At 41.4% G+C, this 17160-nt stretch overlaps 1 protein-coding gene across 3 annotated transcripts in view; it reads right to left on the bottom strand.

Moving 5' to 3' along the window:
- PLD1 (phospholipase D1) overlaps window positions 1–17160 on the bottom strand; it is a 205241-nt gene that overhangs the window by 120453 nt on the left and 67628 nt on the right. For 2 of the 3 annotated variants that reach the window (XM_046003568.1, XM_046003567.1), the window contains exons 2-6: window positions 9440–9630; window positions 9021–9148; window positions 4212–4357; window positions 3885–3990; window positions 2614–2679 (exon numbers count right to left, since the gene is read on the bottom strand). In XM_046003568.1, the coding sequence (XP_045859524.1) occupies window positions 2614–2679; window positions 3885–3990; window positions 4212–4357; window positions 9021–9148; window positions 9440–9599 (606 nt within the window). In that variant the 5' untranslated portion in view covers window positions 9600–9630. Of the gene's footprint in view, window positions 1–2613; window positions 2680–3884; window positions 3991–4211; window positions 4358–5939; window positions 6749–9020; window positions 9149–9439; window positions 9631–17160 lie in introns of those variants that run through there. The other variant, XM_046003569.1, reaches the window with a different exon arrangement.

Genomic DNA, 17160 nt, shown 5'->3' with positions numbered 1-17160 from the left:
TGAGATTTTGTATTTTGTATGTTACAATTGAGTAAACACATCCCTTTTTTAAAAACATATTTATGCCTTGAGCAGAGTGCAAAGACATGTATCTCTCTTTTACAAATGAGTAAAAACAGAATGAATTACCAATAATCTCTGAGGGAATTATCTGATGTTAAATCCACTAAAACACTAAGATGACATGTTTTTCAGAACCTCAAGGAGGAAAAAAGGAATTTAAAAAGTTATACTGGGAAAAAAAAAAATTCCTGATCTAAATACTAACTTAACCAATGACCATAGGAAAATTAAAAAAGCTGTTCATGTTTGGTTTCATTGAAATTCTATGGAAATTAGAGATGCGATCCTATCTGACCCTTGACCTATGATCCATGATCTCAGGCAAAGACCCAAATTAACTTCTAATAAGCTTGTTTTACAGTTAAAAAGTATAAATTAATTATATGTGACTGTATAAAAATTACTTTTAATATGATTTTACAGACAGGAGTTTTAATATTTCTCACAATTATCAAAGGATATACAAAGATGCCAATCTAATTTCCCAAATATGAGGCAAAAGCCTGTAAATCTAGTCTCTAGGCAAATTACATTATGTGACAATTTAATAATGTTACAAAATTAAGATAGATTGAATTGTATCTTATGTCTGAATCATTCTGGAGAATTCCATTCTTAGGGTTTAAAAATAAGTAGCCATCAAAAATGTGGTGTAACATATATTTGGGTCAGCTGAGACCAGGTTTTTCCTTTTAAAGGAAATGTTTAGAACATTCTAGAATTTCTAGATACAATATGGCTCAACTCTGGAAAGATTTTCATGACTGGAAAATAAAATGAACATTTAAGAAAATGTACACTTTTTTTAATCAACATAAGAATCCAAAATGTAGTACTACACATAGAAAGAGAAGACTAAACTCAGCAATTACTGTTCTAAAGCCAAAAGAAATAGCACCAATAAAGTCATAGGCAAGCAGAAGAGTAAAACAAATGCAAAACCATCGCATACTGGTACTAGCACACATTTAAATACTCCTCAGCGTATATGACTTCAGAAAACACAACAGGAAACGGCATTTTTAGCCGTACCAATGACCAGTTATATAATCGGAAATAACAGCAGTAACATCCTTACTCGTTACACTCTCTCAAAGATGCATGTTCCTGAGTTCTAGAAGGGAAGAAATCTTTCCCATCCTTCTCCTCTTGAGAGCCTCTGGTTGGACCCAAGTTGCCGGTTTTCCGGGAAAACTCCTCCAGGATTAGGAAACCACATATGCTCCCTCAAGTCCATCAAATGGAACAGTGCAAACTGCTCCAGAAGGCGAGCCATGGGCTCGGCCCCAGATCATTTGTGCTTGGGGGGACCAGGGCACAGGGTGGGGGTTGGTCCGGCCTCCAGATAATACCCTGGCAGGCAGCAAGATTGCAGCGAGTCACCAGAAAACTCCGAAGGGTCAAGGAGCTCTAGCTTCCTCTCCTAACACAGAAGCCCTCCTTCCTTCTTTCTTTTCTCTCCTTTTTTTTTTTTTTTAAAGATTTTTTTATGTATTTGAGAGAGAGAGCAAGCGCACAAGTATGGGGTGAGGAAGGAGCAGGGGGGAGGGAAAAGAGGGGGAGAGAATCTCAAGCAGACTCTGCCTTGATGTGGAGCCCCATGTGGGCTCGATCACGGACTCTGAGATCATGACCTGAGCAGAAACCGATAGTCAGATGATTAACTGACTGAACCCCCCAGGTGCTCCTTCCCTCGTTCTATTTAAGTATTTAAGTAATGGCATTCTCTAAACTAGAGGCCACATCTAGTAGGCCGTGACTGCCTACTCTTAATTTCTGCCCCTATACCATATACATACGTTCAACCCCCGAGAGGTACAGTTTCTACACACACAGACGCAAAAATACAATAACCCAGGGCATTCTCAGTTATCCGGACTTTTAGATAATTGAAGTTTAACCCTTTAAAAACATGCCTTCAAGGCCTCTCGAAGGACTGACCTTACTGTTTTCTGAGAACTTTTACAAAAGTCTACTCCTTCCTGCTTGGCACCTGTGGGCCTCCCAGCTGCTTCTAAGCCTCACCACGTCTTCTCTTTTATTTCCCCAGAGTTTTTTCCTCCCCCTTGCTTTTCCCATGCTTCTCACTTTCACATGAAAAGACAGGCCTTTCATAAGCATCATGGGCCAACCTAATGGCCAACCAAGCAGGACGCTCTGTATAAACTTTGGGTATTCGACTCTGCTCAGCTGTTTCCTCACTTACTACTCAAGTGTTTTTTCCTTTAGGCTTAGAAATGCTTTGGGGCATTATTCTGGAAACCCAAGGAGACAAGGACATCGATTTCTAGATAATCTAGCCTGGAGCAGAGTTTCAAGTTCGTTTAAATCTACTGTTCTAGACACATTAATTTATATATGATTTTTAAAATAGCATCACCATGAACTAAATTATTGCTGTCGAATCAATTTTGCGCTCATTAACTGTAACTTGAGGAATACTGGAGAAGTGGATACAAGCACTTCTGTTAATAAAATGATCCAACAATCAGCTGACAACTTATGATTTTATAAACTATTTCAAAATTTAAGTCACTGAACAATACTTACTGTGGCATGGTAGTTTCTATACATGGGCATTTTTAGCAGCTTTGTCAAATAATCTTCTAGTTGTTTCTGTAACACAAATATATTAGGTGAGAGATAACAGTGACAGGGATGTGATCATTATCTCATTTTAACTTCTGCAAACTTATTCAATTCTTTACTTGTATTATCACGGGAAAGGAATCTTGAATAGCATTAAGGAGTTATTTCCTTAGTACCCCTGAACCATTTTTCAAATTCCTTCTTGCTATTTAATGTTTTACATGCTTCTGTCTTTTAAAAACTGTGGACAAGACCCAAGTTGTGTATTCTTTTAATCTTCCATAGTTACTAGCACAAGACTTGCCCGTGGTAGACAGTCTAAAGGCATTTGTTGATTTTATTAAAACCCTGAATTTCCTTAATTATAACACTGAATTTACTGGTGGATATATTACTGTTTTTTTCACAGCTGTTTGGGGGAGGGGAGGTTAAAAAAAAGGAGAGAGAGACTTTCTAGTAAGTTGTACCCTGATTTCAAATATGCTCAAATGCGCAAGAGTAATGTCCATCACAGTGACTACAATGATGTGTGTGGAAGCACGAACTGTTAAAGCCACAGCTTCTCATTTTCAAATGCATTCATGTAAGTGCACACAGAAACCCCACACTATAGAGTATCTTGGAAAATATTTGTTCTAGATCGCTAAAAAGATTTCATACAAGAAGACAACTACACAAAGAAGAAATCAAATATTGCTTTCAGAACATAAAAGTTTCAGATTACAGAACAGAACTGACATTTACTTGTTAACTTTCCAGCAGAAAAACTATCTCCTCCCGTGTGTCTCGGTATTACTGGGGCAGAGCACGGGCGCCTCGGTCTTCTGTCCCACTGCTCTCTGACCTGAAGGGCTCCCCCCCACAGGTTGGGAATGAGACCTCACACAGACTTAGGACAAGCTACTACAAAGCCTGGAGCAAACAGAGGGAAATACAGGTTTTTAAAAGAGTAGATCTCAAAACACTCAATGATGAGCTCAATCTTGACTCGCAAGGAGTCCAAAGAAGTTCCTGCTGGGAGGAAGCTTCTTCATAGAACACTCCTCCTCCTCAGGGACATACACCCTCCCCAGGTCAGAATGGCTTGGGGAAGAAGGACTCTGGAACTAACAAGTTCCAGAGAAGCCAGCCTGGGTGAGGGGTTCCGGGGCGAGAACAGTTGCAGCTAGCCCCTAGGTTTCTACAGAACTACAGAATTATATTATGAACAGCAGAAGACTGGAAGGACTTACCCTTCTGCCAAAGAATTGTTCTTCTCTGATCATGTTTTCAGAGGAACGGGGCAAACTTGGCATCTCTCGAGGCTCTTCTTTGACGTTCTGTCTTCTAAATGTGTGTCTAAAACACCCACGCATTGGAAACATTTATTATTCTTTTTAATATGATTCTAATATTACTCTTATAAAACCTTTCATAAAATGGTTTATTTTTAGAAAAGCCTATTTTAATAGAAAATATCCACTGACAATGCACAAGCTAACCCATAATATCAATAAAATAATCTTTCCACCCAACTTGTATACTGGAATAACTTTATATAATTATTCTGAAACAGTTACCTTCTGGTGGGAATGGGGATTCGGATAAAAGCTTTGTACTTGAGCAGCTCTCTGTGAAATTCTTGAAAGTGTTTGAATTTCCTCTTAACTTGCCACTTAAATTCCCCATGTGTTAATTCAATAGTATAAAGATTGATACTTGGCACCTACAGTGATCAACAAAAATGATTGATATTTTAGATAATAATAAAAATTCTAAAATCTCTCCATGAACTATAGCTAATTAATAAGTAACTTAAATCTGGCTTACATATTTTGGATAAGTACTTAAGCAAAATGTTTCCTAAAACAACTGATTACAGAAATAACATTCCCTTAAATGTTCACCTTATAATATAATAAAGACCCACTCTGAATCGCACCAAAGACAAACTCCACAAATCATACTGCTCCGAAAACATAAACACACATACACACACACACACACACACACACACAACCCTGAAACAAGAAATCAGGTAAAGGAGACAATGAGTGAGGACCCTAATTAGTTATCAGCAGCAATTTTGCTTGTCCAAAAGTACAAGCAGAGAACAGACAACTAGAGTGGGGTGAGAGGAAAGCTGGAGGAAATGGATTCCAGGAACACGATATGATCTTAGCCCACTTCTCGCCCTTTGCAAATGACATTAATGTCTTCTCCTCCTGCAACATATTCCAAGGTCTATCCTTGTTTACAACATCTCCCTGCCCTGAAGCACCACTAGTGACCAGCAAGGTATAGGACGATTTTCCTACACACAAAATACTTTTCCAATTACTTAACTAAAATGAATCCCCACTTAAAATTTTTTAAAGATTTCTTATGAAAATACAAAGATATTGACTAGTGAATTATTTCAATCAGAAAAACCAACCGAGGGCACCTGGGTGGCTCAGTGGGTTAAGCCTCTGCCTCGGCTCAGGTCATGATCTCAGGGTCCTGGGATCGAGCCCTGAATCAGGCTCTCTGCTCAGCGGGGAGCCTGCTTCCTCCTCTCTCTCTGCCTGCCTCTCTGCCTACTTGTGATCTCTCTCTATCAAATAAATAAATAAAATCTTAAAAAAAAAAAAAGAAAGAAAGAAAGCTTTTTTTAAAAAAAAGAAAAAGAAAAAGAAAAACTAACCAATCTGGTTACCTGGGATAGTTTTGATAGAGTACAAAGTGTCAGGAAACTGAGGGATGTTTATAAAGCAGAGGAGCCAGGGCACCTGGGTGGCTCAGTCGGTTAAGTGTCTGCCTTTGGCTCAGGTCATGATCCTAGAATTCTGGGATCAAGCCCCATGTCAGGTTCCAAGCTCAGTGGGGAGTTTCTCCCTTTCCCTCTGTACCTCCCCCTTCTCATGTGCTCTCTCTCTCCCTCTGTCTCTCAAAACAATAAAACCTTAAAAAAAATAAAAATAAAAAATAAAGCAGAGGAGCAGAGGAGATCTTGAAGGAAGGTCTGTGAGTTTGGAGGGCGGGGCGGGGAGTAGGGGGGTGGGTGGGGCACTGGGCACTCTGGTCCACCTAGAGGACATTGGCCTCTGCTGGAAGGTTTAGGAGCCAAAGGTGTTGGGGGCGGAAGAAAGTACGTATCTCTTTCTCTGCTAGTTGATCCAGGCTCTGGTGTCACCAAGCCCTTGAGGGATTCCCAGCCCACTGTCATTCATTACTGATGTCTGGCACACTTGGCAAACTTCTAAAGCATGACCGCTCTGTGTAGATGTCGTATATAAAACAGAAGCATGAGGATCAATGCAACCTACGTGCTCTTAAGTCTGGAATCCAACCATATCACTGGTTAATATTCAAATCCAGCATTTACTTTGCCTCGACTTAGGATTCGTGACGGTTACAACAGCTGGAAATTGAAAAACACCACTTCCGGGCTTCAGTACTGTATGCCGCCTTTTACTTTGGCCAACATGATAAGCATCATCCTCCATCATGTTTCACATGGAAGAATGGAGGAAAACTCAGAATGGCCAGAAATGTTGCAGGCAAGTTAAATACATTCAATTTAAGATGAACCACATAAATAAGAAAAATTACACAATTTAGGAAAGTGGCTACATTTCCTGGGATTATACTTTTCAACCCTATGAAAACTGAATACTTAGAAAATACTGCAAATGCCAAGTTTTATCCCTCACATATAAACCCCCAGTTTCATACTAAACTTCTTAGCAATTGTGAGGCAGTATGGTACCATGGAAAAAGACTAGCGCAGCTTTTTTGAAGCTTTTAAAGGTCTGAAACCCTGTGGTGCAGCCTACCAGCTGTGAAACTTCAGCCAAGTGTCACTTCTGTCAGACAACATCCCTGGAGAATTATGGGAATTCTTTATAATTGGAGTAATTGGAAGAGTTACATGATGGGGTAAAGAAACCCTAAAGGAAGGGCAGTAACGTGGGGTTCTGAAGGCATCCCCACTCTTGAAAGCACAAGAGGCAAGACCAGGTACTGGAACAAGGAGGAGAGAACCATATAAAGATGGCTGCCTTGGTCAAGGGACATAGCCAGCCCAAGGGGACCCCCATCTCCTATCTGGGCTCTCCACTGTCTGAGCCCTACCGGGGAGAGCCTCTAGGGGCAGAACACAGGGTGGAGAAGGGTGGGGTGGGGACAGGCGGCAAATGGAAATCTCCAGCCTGATAGGGCCCTAATAACATCTGCCTCCCTGGACTGTCATGCAAACGAAGAGAGATGAGAGAGACATGCCTTGCCTTGGGCCAGTACAGAGAATGTATTCGGTAATTAGAAAAAGTGTATTTTTATAAACCTGGAGTCACATGTAAACCGCAAGAATTTAGTTCACATGTCTTAGTAAACCAAACACCAAGGAGGGTACAGATAATCCTTAGGGAACTAAACCAAACTCACTTAACGAACGGGAGTATAAGCAAGGAGAAGGCCCTGGCTTGGGAACTTGAATACTTATCTTTGTGAATAACTTTAGGAGAACTCTTAAGTTAATAATACATAGTATTGTACAGTGTATCCTTCTATAATACTGTAAGGGCCCAGGGCAGGCTGCTTTGGCATGAAGATTACTTTGAGTTAAAAAGCAACCAAACCCAGCAGATCCCGGAAAAGCTCTTTTATGTCCCTGACCTCGGTGGTCTAGAAAGAATTTAGCTAGAGGACCTGCTCCAGAAAGAAAGCTATCGCCACAGATGATTACATTATACTATGAACTAGGCAAGCTAGACAGGGAGGTAACTAGCAAGGACTGTTGGATCAAAGTCCTCCAATTCTCCTTGTTTCTGAGTGGCCCAGCAAACATTTGTTTACCAAACATTCGCTCTTTTTCATCTCCCTATGAACTGAATTCCTTCCCTTTGAAGTTCCAGACCCCGACCCAATTCTCCATAGTTCAGAATAACATAAATACCTGATTTTGCCCGTTTTTGGAATTACCATGTCTATGTGGATTCCCCATACACATGAAATTAAATTTGATTTTCTCCTATTAATCTGTCTCACATCAATTTGAGTCTTCGTCTAGCTAGAAGGATCTTTGAAGGGGAAAGTTCTTGCTCCCCAATAATATAATATACAAAATTCTTGTATAATGCTATGTATTATTATTAAATCCTCATAACAAACCTATAGTGTAGGCACCATTACACCCATTATTCACACGAGGAAATGGAGAAACAGAAAGATTAAACAGCTTACTAGAGATCACAAAGCAAAAAATAGGAATTAAACCGGGCAGCCTGGTTCTGGAGTCTGGGCATTTCATCCTGTGAGCATGCATTTCCCCTCCCAATCTAAAAGCTGGTAGGCAAAACAAGAAAGCAAAGGTCATCTCAGAGACATTTCTGAGCGGGCTGTGTTCAGCAGTGTAGCAGGGGGTTACAGACTCATCTCATACAAAGAGCCTGAAGGAAAGGTGGGTGTAAACTAGGAGTCAAGATATGCAGGCAAGCCCAGGTAGTCACGGCAGACCACTAAGCAAAACTATGAGGACCAAGGTAGCACAAGCCACCCTGCAAAAGACAAGGAGGAAAGGCAGGCAGCGGGGGCCTCTGGAGCCAGGTTCTTCTGCGCTTCCCCTGAGGCAGAAGCCAAGATGGCCTTCCTCTGTGGGGAACCAGAGTTTAGCCCCAGGGGACAAAGGCCACCTGCCAGCAACAATGTCCTCCACTTATCAGGCTTGACCTCTGTGATAAACAGTGACCGAGCAAAGGCAGCTGCTCTAACAGCCTCTAGTTCAATCCGTTTCACAGAGGGACGCTTTGCTTGGTGAAGTCACCTTCACAGAAGATGCCTTTCCAGCACTCAAAGAGAAGAACCTGTGAATAGGGCCTAAAGGACAGGTGCTAGGAGCAAATCAGAGCGGCGGAGGAGGCCGGCACAATTGGCTCAGCTGTGCTTCTGGGTAGTGACACGGACCAATCCACCAGCATCCTGGCCTGTTTCCTTTCAAGAGCCAGGTGACCCCATGATTTTCTTGCTAAACAAGCATTAGGAAAGCTAAGCTTTTCCTTGGCTTATATGTGGAATTCTAGTGGAATGGCTATGCCCCAGGAGCCCACATTGAACAGAAAATTGGGGAGAGAAGAGGACTAGGAGAGGCACTCGGCAATTTAATAAACTTAGAAATTGCCTTAGGAAGCCCCCACCATTTTTTTTAAGAGAGGCATTTTCCAGAATGAGGAAAGAGGCATATGAGAATAAAGACTAAATGGAAAGCAAAAACTTGAGAGGCAGTGAGGACTTAGAAGTGGTTTAAAAAAAAATCTAAAAACACAGTCATCGCTACAAAGAAGGAAAATGGAAGTCAGTGTCTCGACTCGTCTACAATGGCTAACACAAGGTGAGTCCATAAATATTCTGACCCTTGTTGTAGATGTAAAGCGTTCCACTTCCAGGACTTGGGCTTTTATTGGACAGCCGGAAAGATACGTCTGTATGTTAGGCTCCTTAAATCCTTGAGTCTTATAAATAGCAGAGAACGGAATACACGCTAAAAAACAAACAAGTAGATAACGTTATTGCAGGAAAACAATGACATTGCAAGGATACACGGTATTAGCCTAACTTGCCTTTTCCAGGCATGGGCCCAAGAATCATAACTACTACAAGCACACAGCTAATGAAGCGGTCTTGGCCCTCGGTGAAGGCACCCACAGGAAGATCTAACATAACACAATTAAAAAAGGGGAGGGGGGATCAATCATTTGACTGTTATTTCAAATCCAAGCTCTGCCAAGCAACACCGATCAACTCTCGCCTCACTCAGACCATCAGTCTTTACCTTCCTGTGTCTTGGGATCGCTGGGGGAAACATCGTAATCCACCTCTTCTCCCTCAAAGTGCAGCTCCCGCGTGTCCAGATTTTCTATCAAATTACTCATGTCAGCAGCGATTTTCTGCAGTGCAGAGGTATTTACTCTTGGCTCATTTTTCAGGGACATGTTGGCTTCCGACAGGGTATGAGTAAAGGGGCTGGGGAGAAAAAGGGAAGGGTTACAAGGATTTACTATTTCGAATGAATCCAGACTCATTCCACAGTATGAAGCCAGGCTTAGAGACAGCACATGGAGACAAGTCAACCCGCTCTGTGTGAGCCCCGGTTATCTCAAGCAACCTTATTTATTTATCATTTATTTTCCTGTTTCACATTTAAAGGATTCCTAGCCTGTAAATTAAATCGGAGTGAGATCCTTAATCACAAGCAAGTAAGAAAGAGAAACACTACATTGAATAAATGCCAACATATCTTTCATCAAATTTCATTAACTTGGATAAACGAGGAGAGACTCCAGGGAGGCTGGTTTGGCGATGGTGATTCAGAGGGAAGGAATGGATTCTTAACTCTAACAAATACATGGGGCGGGGGGGGGGGGGGGGGGGGGGGGGGGGGGAATCAGGTAAAATTAAACCACTTTAAATATTTTCTAAAGAAAACTGAGGGCATTTTACAATAATTTCAAGAAGCAGATTTAAAGTTATTTTTGCAATAGCATAAACTTTCTACATGTCCTCTGTAGGTGATATCCCAAGCAAAATGTATATATGATCTTTTTGAACTAGGAGGCTTGGGCCATGACAATGTACGTGTCTTGAAAGGTAACTGATGAGAATACTTCTTCTGAAAGATACTGGAGGTGTTCAAATTGTACTTCTCTCCTTTTTTAAGAAAACCGGTTCTATCTCATTTCGACATTTAATAACACAAGTCGTTGCACACCAATACCCAGGGAAGAAGAGTTCATACAGATTTTATTTTTCCTTTAAAATACGGAGATTTACGCCTTGAGCGCTGTCATCAGACTTGGATGAAAAATTCCTCTTGCTGGAAATAATCTGTTACAACCAGGCCCGAAAATGGCAGGATTTTCATAAGAACAACTCCACCATCCAGGCTCATTTATTACTGTACCTCACAAGCATTTACAGAGCACCTGCCACTCACTCATTGTGAGGTGCCATAAGCAAATACATAAAGATGAATAAGGCCAATCCCTGTGATTAAGGAGTTCCTGACATGGGTACATGACCCCAAGTTCATTCCTGGCCTCCTCCAAGGTCTTTAGCCTTCCTGAGAAGGGCATGTGCTGAAAGGAAGACCTTCAGCCAGGTTCTTTCTTTCCTACCGATATGATCAAGAATCTGGGGGAGGGGGGCCGGGGGGAGGGCTCTGTGGCCAACGCTAAGAGAGCCTGATCAGACTTGCACAGCCCTTATGGGAACTCATCAAGTCTCTGAAACCTGTACTGCCATGTCTGGTAGAAAGAGATCTCGTCTGGAAATTCAGAAGACTGGGGTAGAGGAACGTGGCCCTGGTTTGCCCAGATCTATATAATTAATAAAACAGTTCTCTGCGAACGACGTAACTGATCATGTTTCTTTGTCCACGCTGGCTGTAAGGAAGCCTGGAGCCACATCAGTGGCCTACAGTTAGCAAAACAGAGGCCCATCCTTGCCTACTTTGCTTCCCCTCACCTTTCTCTCCCACTTCTAATTTATATTATGATAATAGTTAATGTATACTGATTGCTTCGTATGTACTCGGCTTGGTGATATATATCCTTTATATACATTATCATGTTTATCATCAATAATAAATCTATGCAGGTTTATTTCTATTGAAGAGCTTATCATCCCCTCCTCACAGAGGAAAACACTGAGGCACAGAGATTAGGTAATTTGATGAATACCTCGGACAATGTGTCCAAGGTCACAGAGCTTATAAGTAGTGAAGAAGGGATTTAAAACCGGGTCTCTCTGACCCAAGAGCTGATGTTCTCAACCACAGTCTTTATCTTCCTGTACACCTTTGGTAGATACTAAGTGTCCCTGCAATAGATGGAAGTTTTAGTAAATTCAAAGTGCCCCTGGACAAGATTCAAATGGAAAGAACTGGAAGTGACTTCCTTTTGAAGCTCAGTACTTCAGGATGGAACCATTTACACTCTCGGGGCCTTCGTTACTCCCTATAAACTAAGGAGGTTGAGCATTTCATCTCTAGGGTCCCTGTAACACTAGAACCCTAACTGCAGATAAAAAAATGTTCCCTATTGTTCAGCTTTCCTGTATAAGTAATCACTTTAACCCAAAAAACTAACCCAAGTAGTTTTTCGTATGAATACGAGAAGCAGGTGGCAGATGCTTTCCAGCCTGGATAATTTAATGCAGGTCGGCTCGGCTTCCGTGGAGGAGCTCGTTGCCTCTGGTCACAATTAAAATATTTATTTCCTTCCCTCTCACCTCAACAAACACTTACTAGATGCCATCCGTGAGCCAGGTTTTGCTTTATTTAAAATACAAGGTAATGAAAAACTTAGAGGAAATGAGACAAGTAAAACAAGTAAGAAATTACATCATATCACAGCTGCTCATGAATCTGTAAACCTTGGGTATTTTCTATTGATTAAACTGTCTTACGGTTAACTCTGCCAACTTCTTTAGCACAGCAAAGGAAAAACAAGAGTTACTCCAGTGACTGTCCTCTGGGACAGAATGTCAGGTTAAAATGCATGTTGAAGTTAAGATATACAGAGATCAGATTACACTATATACTGCAAGAAAAGTGGAATAAATAGTACAGAGTCACTGAAATCGAGCTAAAATAAAAATCCTTTTTCAGATAGAAAGAACAGAAGCATATAAACTTGTGAGAAACTTAAGAGAAATAGAAAGGAATCTTTTTATCATTTATACTCAAGTGCTTATTATGTGCTAATAAATAAGCATAATTTCATCACAGTTATGTTATTTAATACTCACAATGGTACCACCTGATATTTATGATTATTCTGAAAGACTTAGTTAAGTAACTTGCCCGAGGTCACTCAACTTGTCAGTATTGAGTTTACTTATAAAGCAGATTTGTCTGGCTCTCAAATCTCATTGACTTGGTTATAGAAGTTCATAATTATTGACTTTATTTAATGGGTTGAATGTCTATAAATTAATCTTTTTTATAAGATTTATGTTTCATAACAAAAGATGTTATCTAGTTCAATCCCTGTACCTTCAAAGAGATCCTACTAGCCCTACAGTCATTATCATTATAGAAACAACATATCCCAACAGCTTCCTGCATTTCTTCTTAGCCTTTTGTTTTTGAGATTCATAATATTTTATAGTATCACGTGGAGTTTCAGTGGGCCCTAACGGTTTGTAGATTTTTTTTCAAGCTTTTGTGAAGACTCTAAGCATTTAATAATGGAAAATGAACCAAACTGTCCACATCACTGCCTCCACTCATGTCCATGGTTGCTCTGTGTTGACATTTTGTCCATCAATTGTATTGCTGGTTTCATTCTTGAATATCAAACTGTAAGGCCATCCACACTTGTATGTTGTCAAACCTTAATTTATTAGCCTATGTTTTCTTTTATCTAAATTAATCTGTACTGGTGAATGAACAGCTGCCACAGTCACAGCCTATCTTAACCAGCTATTGGATAAGGCCTTCAGTGTTTACATTTGAGATAATGTAATTGATTTTGTTATCTCCTTATAAAATACTGCGAGATCATTATCTCTCTCCGTACCAAGTAGAGATGGTGCCCAGGGATGATCATAGCAGCTGTGTTTTATTTCTGTTTGCATCTCAATCTGGGAAGTAAATGGGGTCGATTTTTTTTCTTCCTGGTATTGAATACTAGAATTATAATTTTTTGCAGGGAACAGTTTTAAATAACCTCCTGTTATTCACTGGTGAAATCAGAGAACTCTAGAGTTTTCTTCTCATCTTAACGGTCAACATGACTGAGAAATAGAACACCAAAGGAAGCAGATATTTTCTCTTTGGAGAGTACATAAGCAATGTCTAAGTCAAAAATATAATAATAATTTTAGAACTACTAATTTTTTTTAAAAGATTTTATTTATTTATTTGACAGACAGAGATCACAAGTAGGCAGAGAGGCAGGCAGAGAGAGAAGAGGAAGCAGACTCCCTGCTAAGTAGAAAGCCCGATGTGGGGCTTGATCCCAGGACCCTGGGATCATGACCTGAGCCGAAGGCAGAGGCTTTAACCGAGCCACCCAGGCGCTCCGGAACTATTAATGTTAAAGTGAATGTTAATGTTAGTTAATATTTGCTGACTACATACTGTATGCCAGGCACTATTCATAAAGATTAATGACACACTCTCAAACTCACAACAATCTCAGGAGCAGGGCCCTATTGTTACCCCTTTTTTTTTGTTTTGTTGTTTTGTTTTAGAGAAAGAGAGATGGTGGGGGGTGGTGTGGGATGGGGCAGAGGGAGAAGGAGAGAATCTTAAGCAGACTCCATGCTCAGCATGCCCAGGGCTCAATCGCAGGACCCTGAGATCACAACCTGAGCCAAAATCAAGAGTTGGAGGCTTAGCCAACCAAGCCATTCCAGGCACACTTATTATCCCCATTTTTAAGAAGAGAAGCTTAGAGAGAAAGGGCGACTCTCCCAGAGCCTGTGGCTAGTAAGTGATTAGAGCTGGATCCAACCCTGGTTGACCTGACTCCAAAGTCCAGCTACTTAACCAGCCCGAAGTGAATTGGGGGTGGCAGGACGCTCCTTCCTTAACATTCTCACAGAATAAAACAATTCAAAAAGGAACAACAATAACAAAAAAATTCAGCATTCATTCTGTGAAGACAACCGACTAATTTCTTGCTTCCCTTTCTAACACAACATGCAAAGTTCTCCTCTATTTTTTAACATGTTATTTGTGCTTGCCAAGAAAAATAAATGCAATGTATTTCCAAACCAAAAATCACAGCATAATGTTTGAACGTGAAACGAATTATAATTAGATCATTTAAAACCAAACTGAGTCATGGGGATTTCTTGTTTTCCCATTTTTCATTCTGTTGAAATTAATTGGTGGACCTATATTATATAACCTCCCAGAGCACATTATATAGCAATGATTTGTCCAGAACTGACTTGATGTTCCCTGAAAGGCAAACATCATAAATGTGGACTCAAGTACTAAACTCAATATGTAGTGACATAGTAAACCCTGAATAAATATTTTTTGAGTTGAGCTGACTTTGAATAAAGTAAATGATATTATCATAGTTTACATTCCCGATAATATATTTTGAGAAAATAACATATCAAAAAAGGGAAAAAAGACTCCTGGTGTTTAGTTGGATCTTTGATTTTTTTTTTTTTTTTTAAGAACATGAGTTCCACAAATATCAGTGGAGGGCTTACTATGCATCTTGGACACGTAATTAAATGTCAGGGGTGGAGGGGAGTGGCTGGATGACCAAGGTTATTCTACCATTATCATCAGTGTAACCCAGGCAACCAACAGCCTCCAGGGTTTCAGCATCCCCTCTGTAAAATGGAAAACAGAGTCACCTACACTTCCTACCTTAGGAAGCTGTGAGGAGGCGATGTCATAATGCATACACAGCCACAGGCAAAAGTAATCTAGGCTGCTAATATTACCTTTACATTCTATTAACAGTAGGGGCGCCTGGGTGGCTCCGTTGGTTAAGCATCTGCTTTCAGCTCAGGTCATGATCCCAGGGTCCTGGGATCGAGTCCTGCATTGGGCTCTCTGCTCTACGGGAAGCCTGCTTCTCCCTCTGCCTGCCTCTCCCTCTGCTCATGCTCTCTCTCTCTGACCAATAAATAAATTAAAAAACAAATAAAAATAAATTCTATTAACTGGCAGCCCCTGGAAAATAACCTTAAGAAACTTTCTTTCATTTCAGTATTTTTCAGGGCTGACAGGCTAGGAAATATCCTGCCTTTCATCACTTATTTAGCTCCAGATTAATATACCATCCAGGGGCTGTCTTTCTGGCTGCACTCCACTAAGAATGGGACTCTCCCATTCAGCCAGTCCTGAAATTTTCTGAACTTGACTCCACCATTTGCAGAGAAACCACCAGGCCTTCCCCAGAAAAACAATCACTGGGCGTTAAGCAGTCAAACCCAGTTAGGGCACTTCCCATTCCTTGCACATCTCCCCAGCCTCATCCTCCTCTCCTTGTCTGACAAGACATCACTACTGTTAGGCTGTGTCCCTTGTGTCCATTGCAGTGACTCCTGCTCCCTTTTGGATCCAGTCCCCTTCATGACTTTGATGAGATCTATGGAACTCCCCCAACCCCAGAAAAAAATGAACATATTTTCGTATCTCTTCATAGGTTCATGGTTGTCCCTTCAAAACCCTTAGGGTCAGAAGCCCTTCCACTGAGCTGCCATCATGAGCTGATATGCTGACATGGCCATCTTCCCACCAGATGGGGACACTTTGAGGTAGGGGAGGGGGGAAGCCAGACCTTTCACCATTGACACCTCGCTAAGCACCTGCTCAATAAATATTTGCTGGTTGGTTGTAGTGGGCTTTCTACAGAGAAACCAGCTGGCTCCAGGTTGTCCCACAAATGCCGAAAAGACACTTCCCTCGTACGCCACAGATACTCTCAGATGGAAAAGCCTTCTGGTGGAAAGACCCCCCTGAGAGGAGCCATGAACTACAAGAAACACACAGGCTGCTGAAGTCGTAGCAACTAGAACACTGCCCTCCAAGCTCACCATGCACCAGGATTCCGCCAAGAATCTTCACGCCTCCTCACAACAATGTCATGCGGGAGGTATGGTCCTCATTCCCTCTTTACAGCTAACAAAACAGGCTGACCAAGGCGACAAGTCAGAAAGCATGCCAGCTCTCAGCACAAGTCTGGCTGAGTGGGAAGCCACACTCCCGTTCTGCTACTGTGTCCACTGGCACCCATGTCAGAAAAAGAGACGCCGCAGAATCACACACTCCCTTCTCCTGTGCATGGCCTTTGAGGCCAGGCTTGCTGTCACTTGCCTGGTTCCAGGAAGTAGAAGTTTGGCTCCCAAACACTATCCACCTCTGAGCTTCAGATCTGATCTGACCTTGGGGCCCCCTGAGTCTAGCAATCTCCCATTTACTTATCCTTCTTTCCTGGTTCCGTATCACAGCCCCCACTCGGTCTAACACGGACTCTGCTCTTCTCCCTGAGGTGCCAAGATTGCAGAGGAGGGTGTCGAATATTCTAGACTTAGTGCATCCATGGAACGGGAGTTGGAAACCATGTTCTCTCCTTTTTCCTCAGCTACAAACAAAAACATATCTACAACTACACAAAGCAATACTTGTTAGCATGATAACCACTTCTTGATTCTCATGATTTTCCCTGAATCCTTTGACCTCCTTGGATGGCCTCTCTTCTCTGCCATAAACTGTCTTAGTCATTTCCTTTGCCATGTCCTCCGGTTACATACTCTCCTCTTTGCCGTAGCATCATCTCCCTTTGTTTCGTCTCAGTCCTATCTTTGAAATCAAACAGATGTTTCATTTCCAGAGCCAAATACCAGTTTTAAGGAAAACAGAGATCTATTTCAAATATGGGTAGATATGAAAGTATGACCTGTCATTTACCGAGTTTCTCCACTGGGCCAAGTACTAAAGGCACATTATAGAGATTTCTCCTAATTCTCAGGACAGTCTCATTTAGAATCGAGGACATGGAGCCGTAGCAGCCTTAC

Source organism: Meles meles, chromosome 4 (assembly GCF_922984935.1).
Source record: "Meles meles chromosome 4, mMelMel3.1 paternal haplotype, whole genome shotgun sequence".
NCBI classification, from domain to species: Eukaryota; Metazoa; Chordata; class Mammalia; order Carnivora; family Mustelidae; genus Meles; species Meles meles.
The sequence above is the reverse complement of the archived record's forward strand: the minus strand, read 5'-3'. Positions and strand labels throughout refer to the sequence as shown.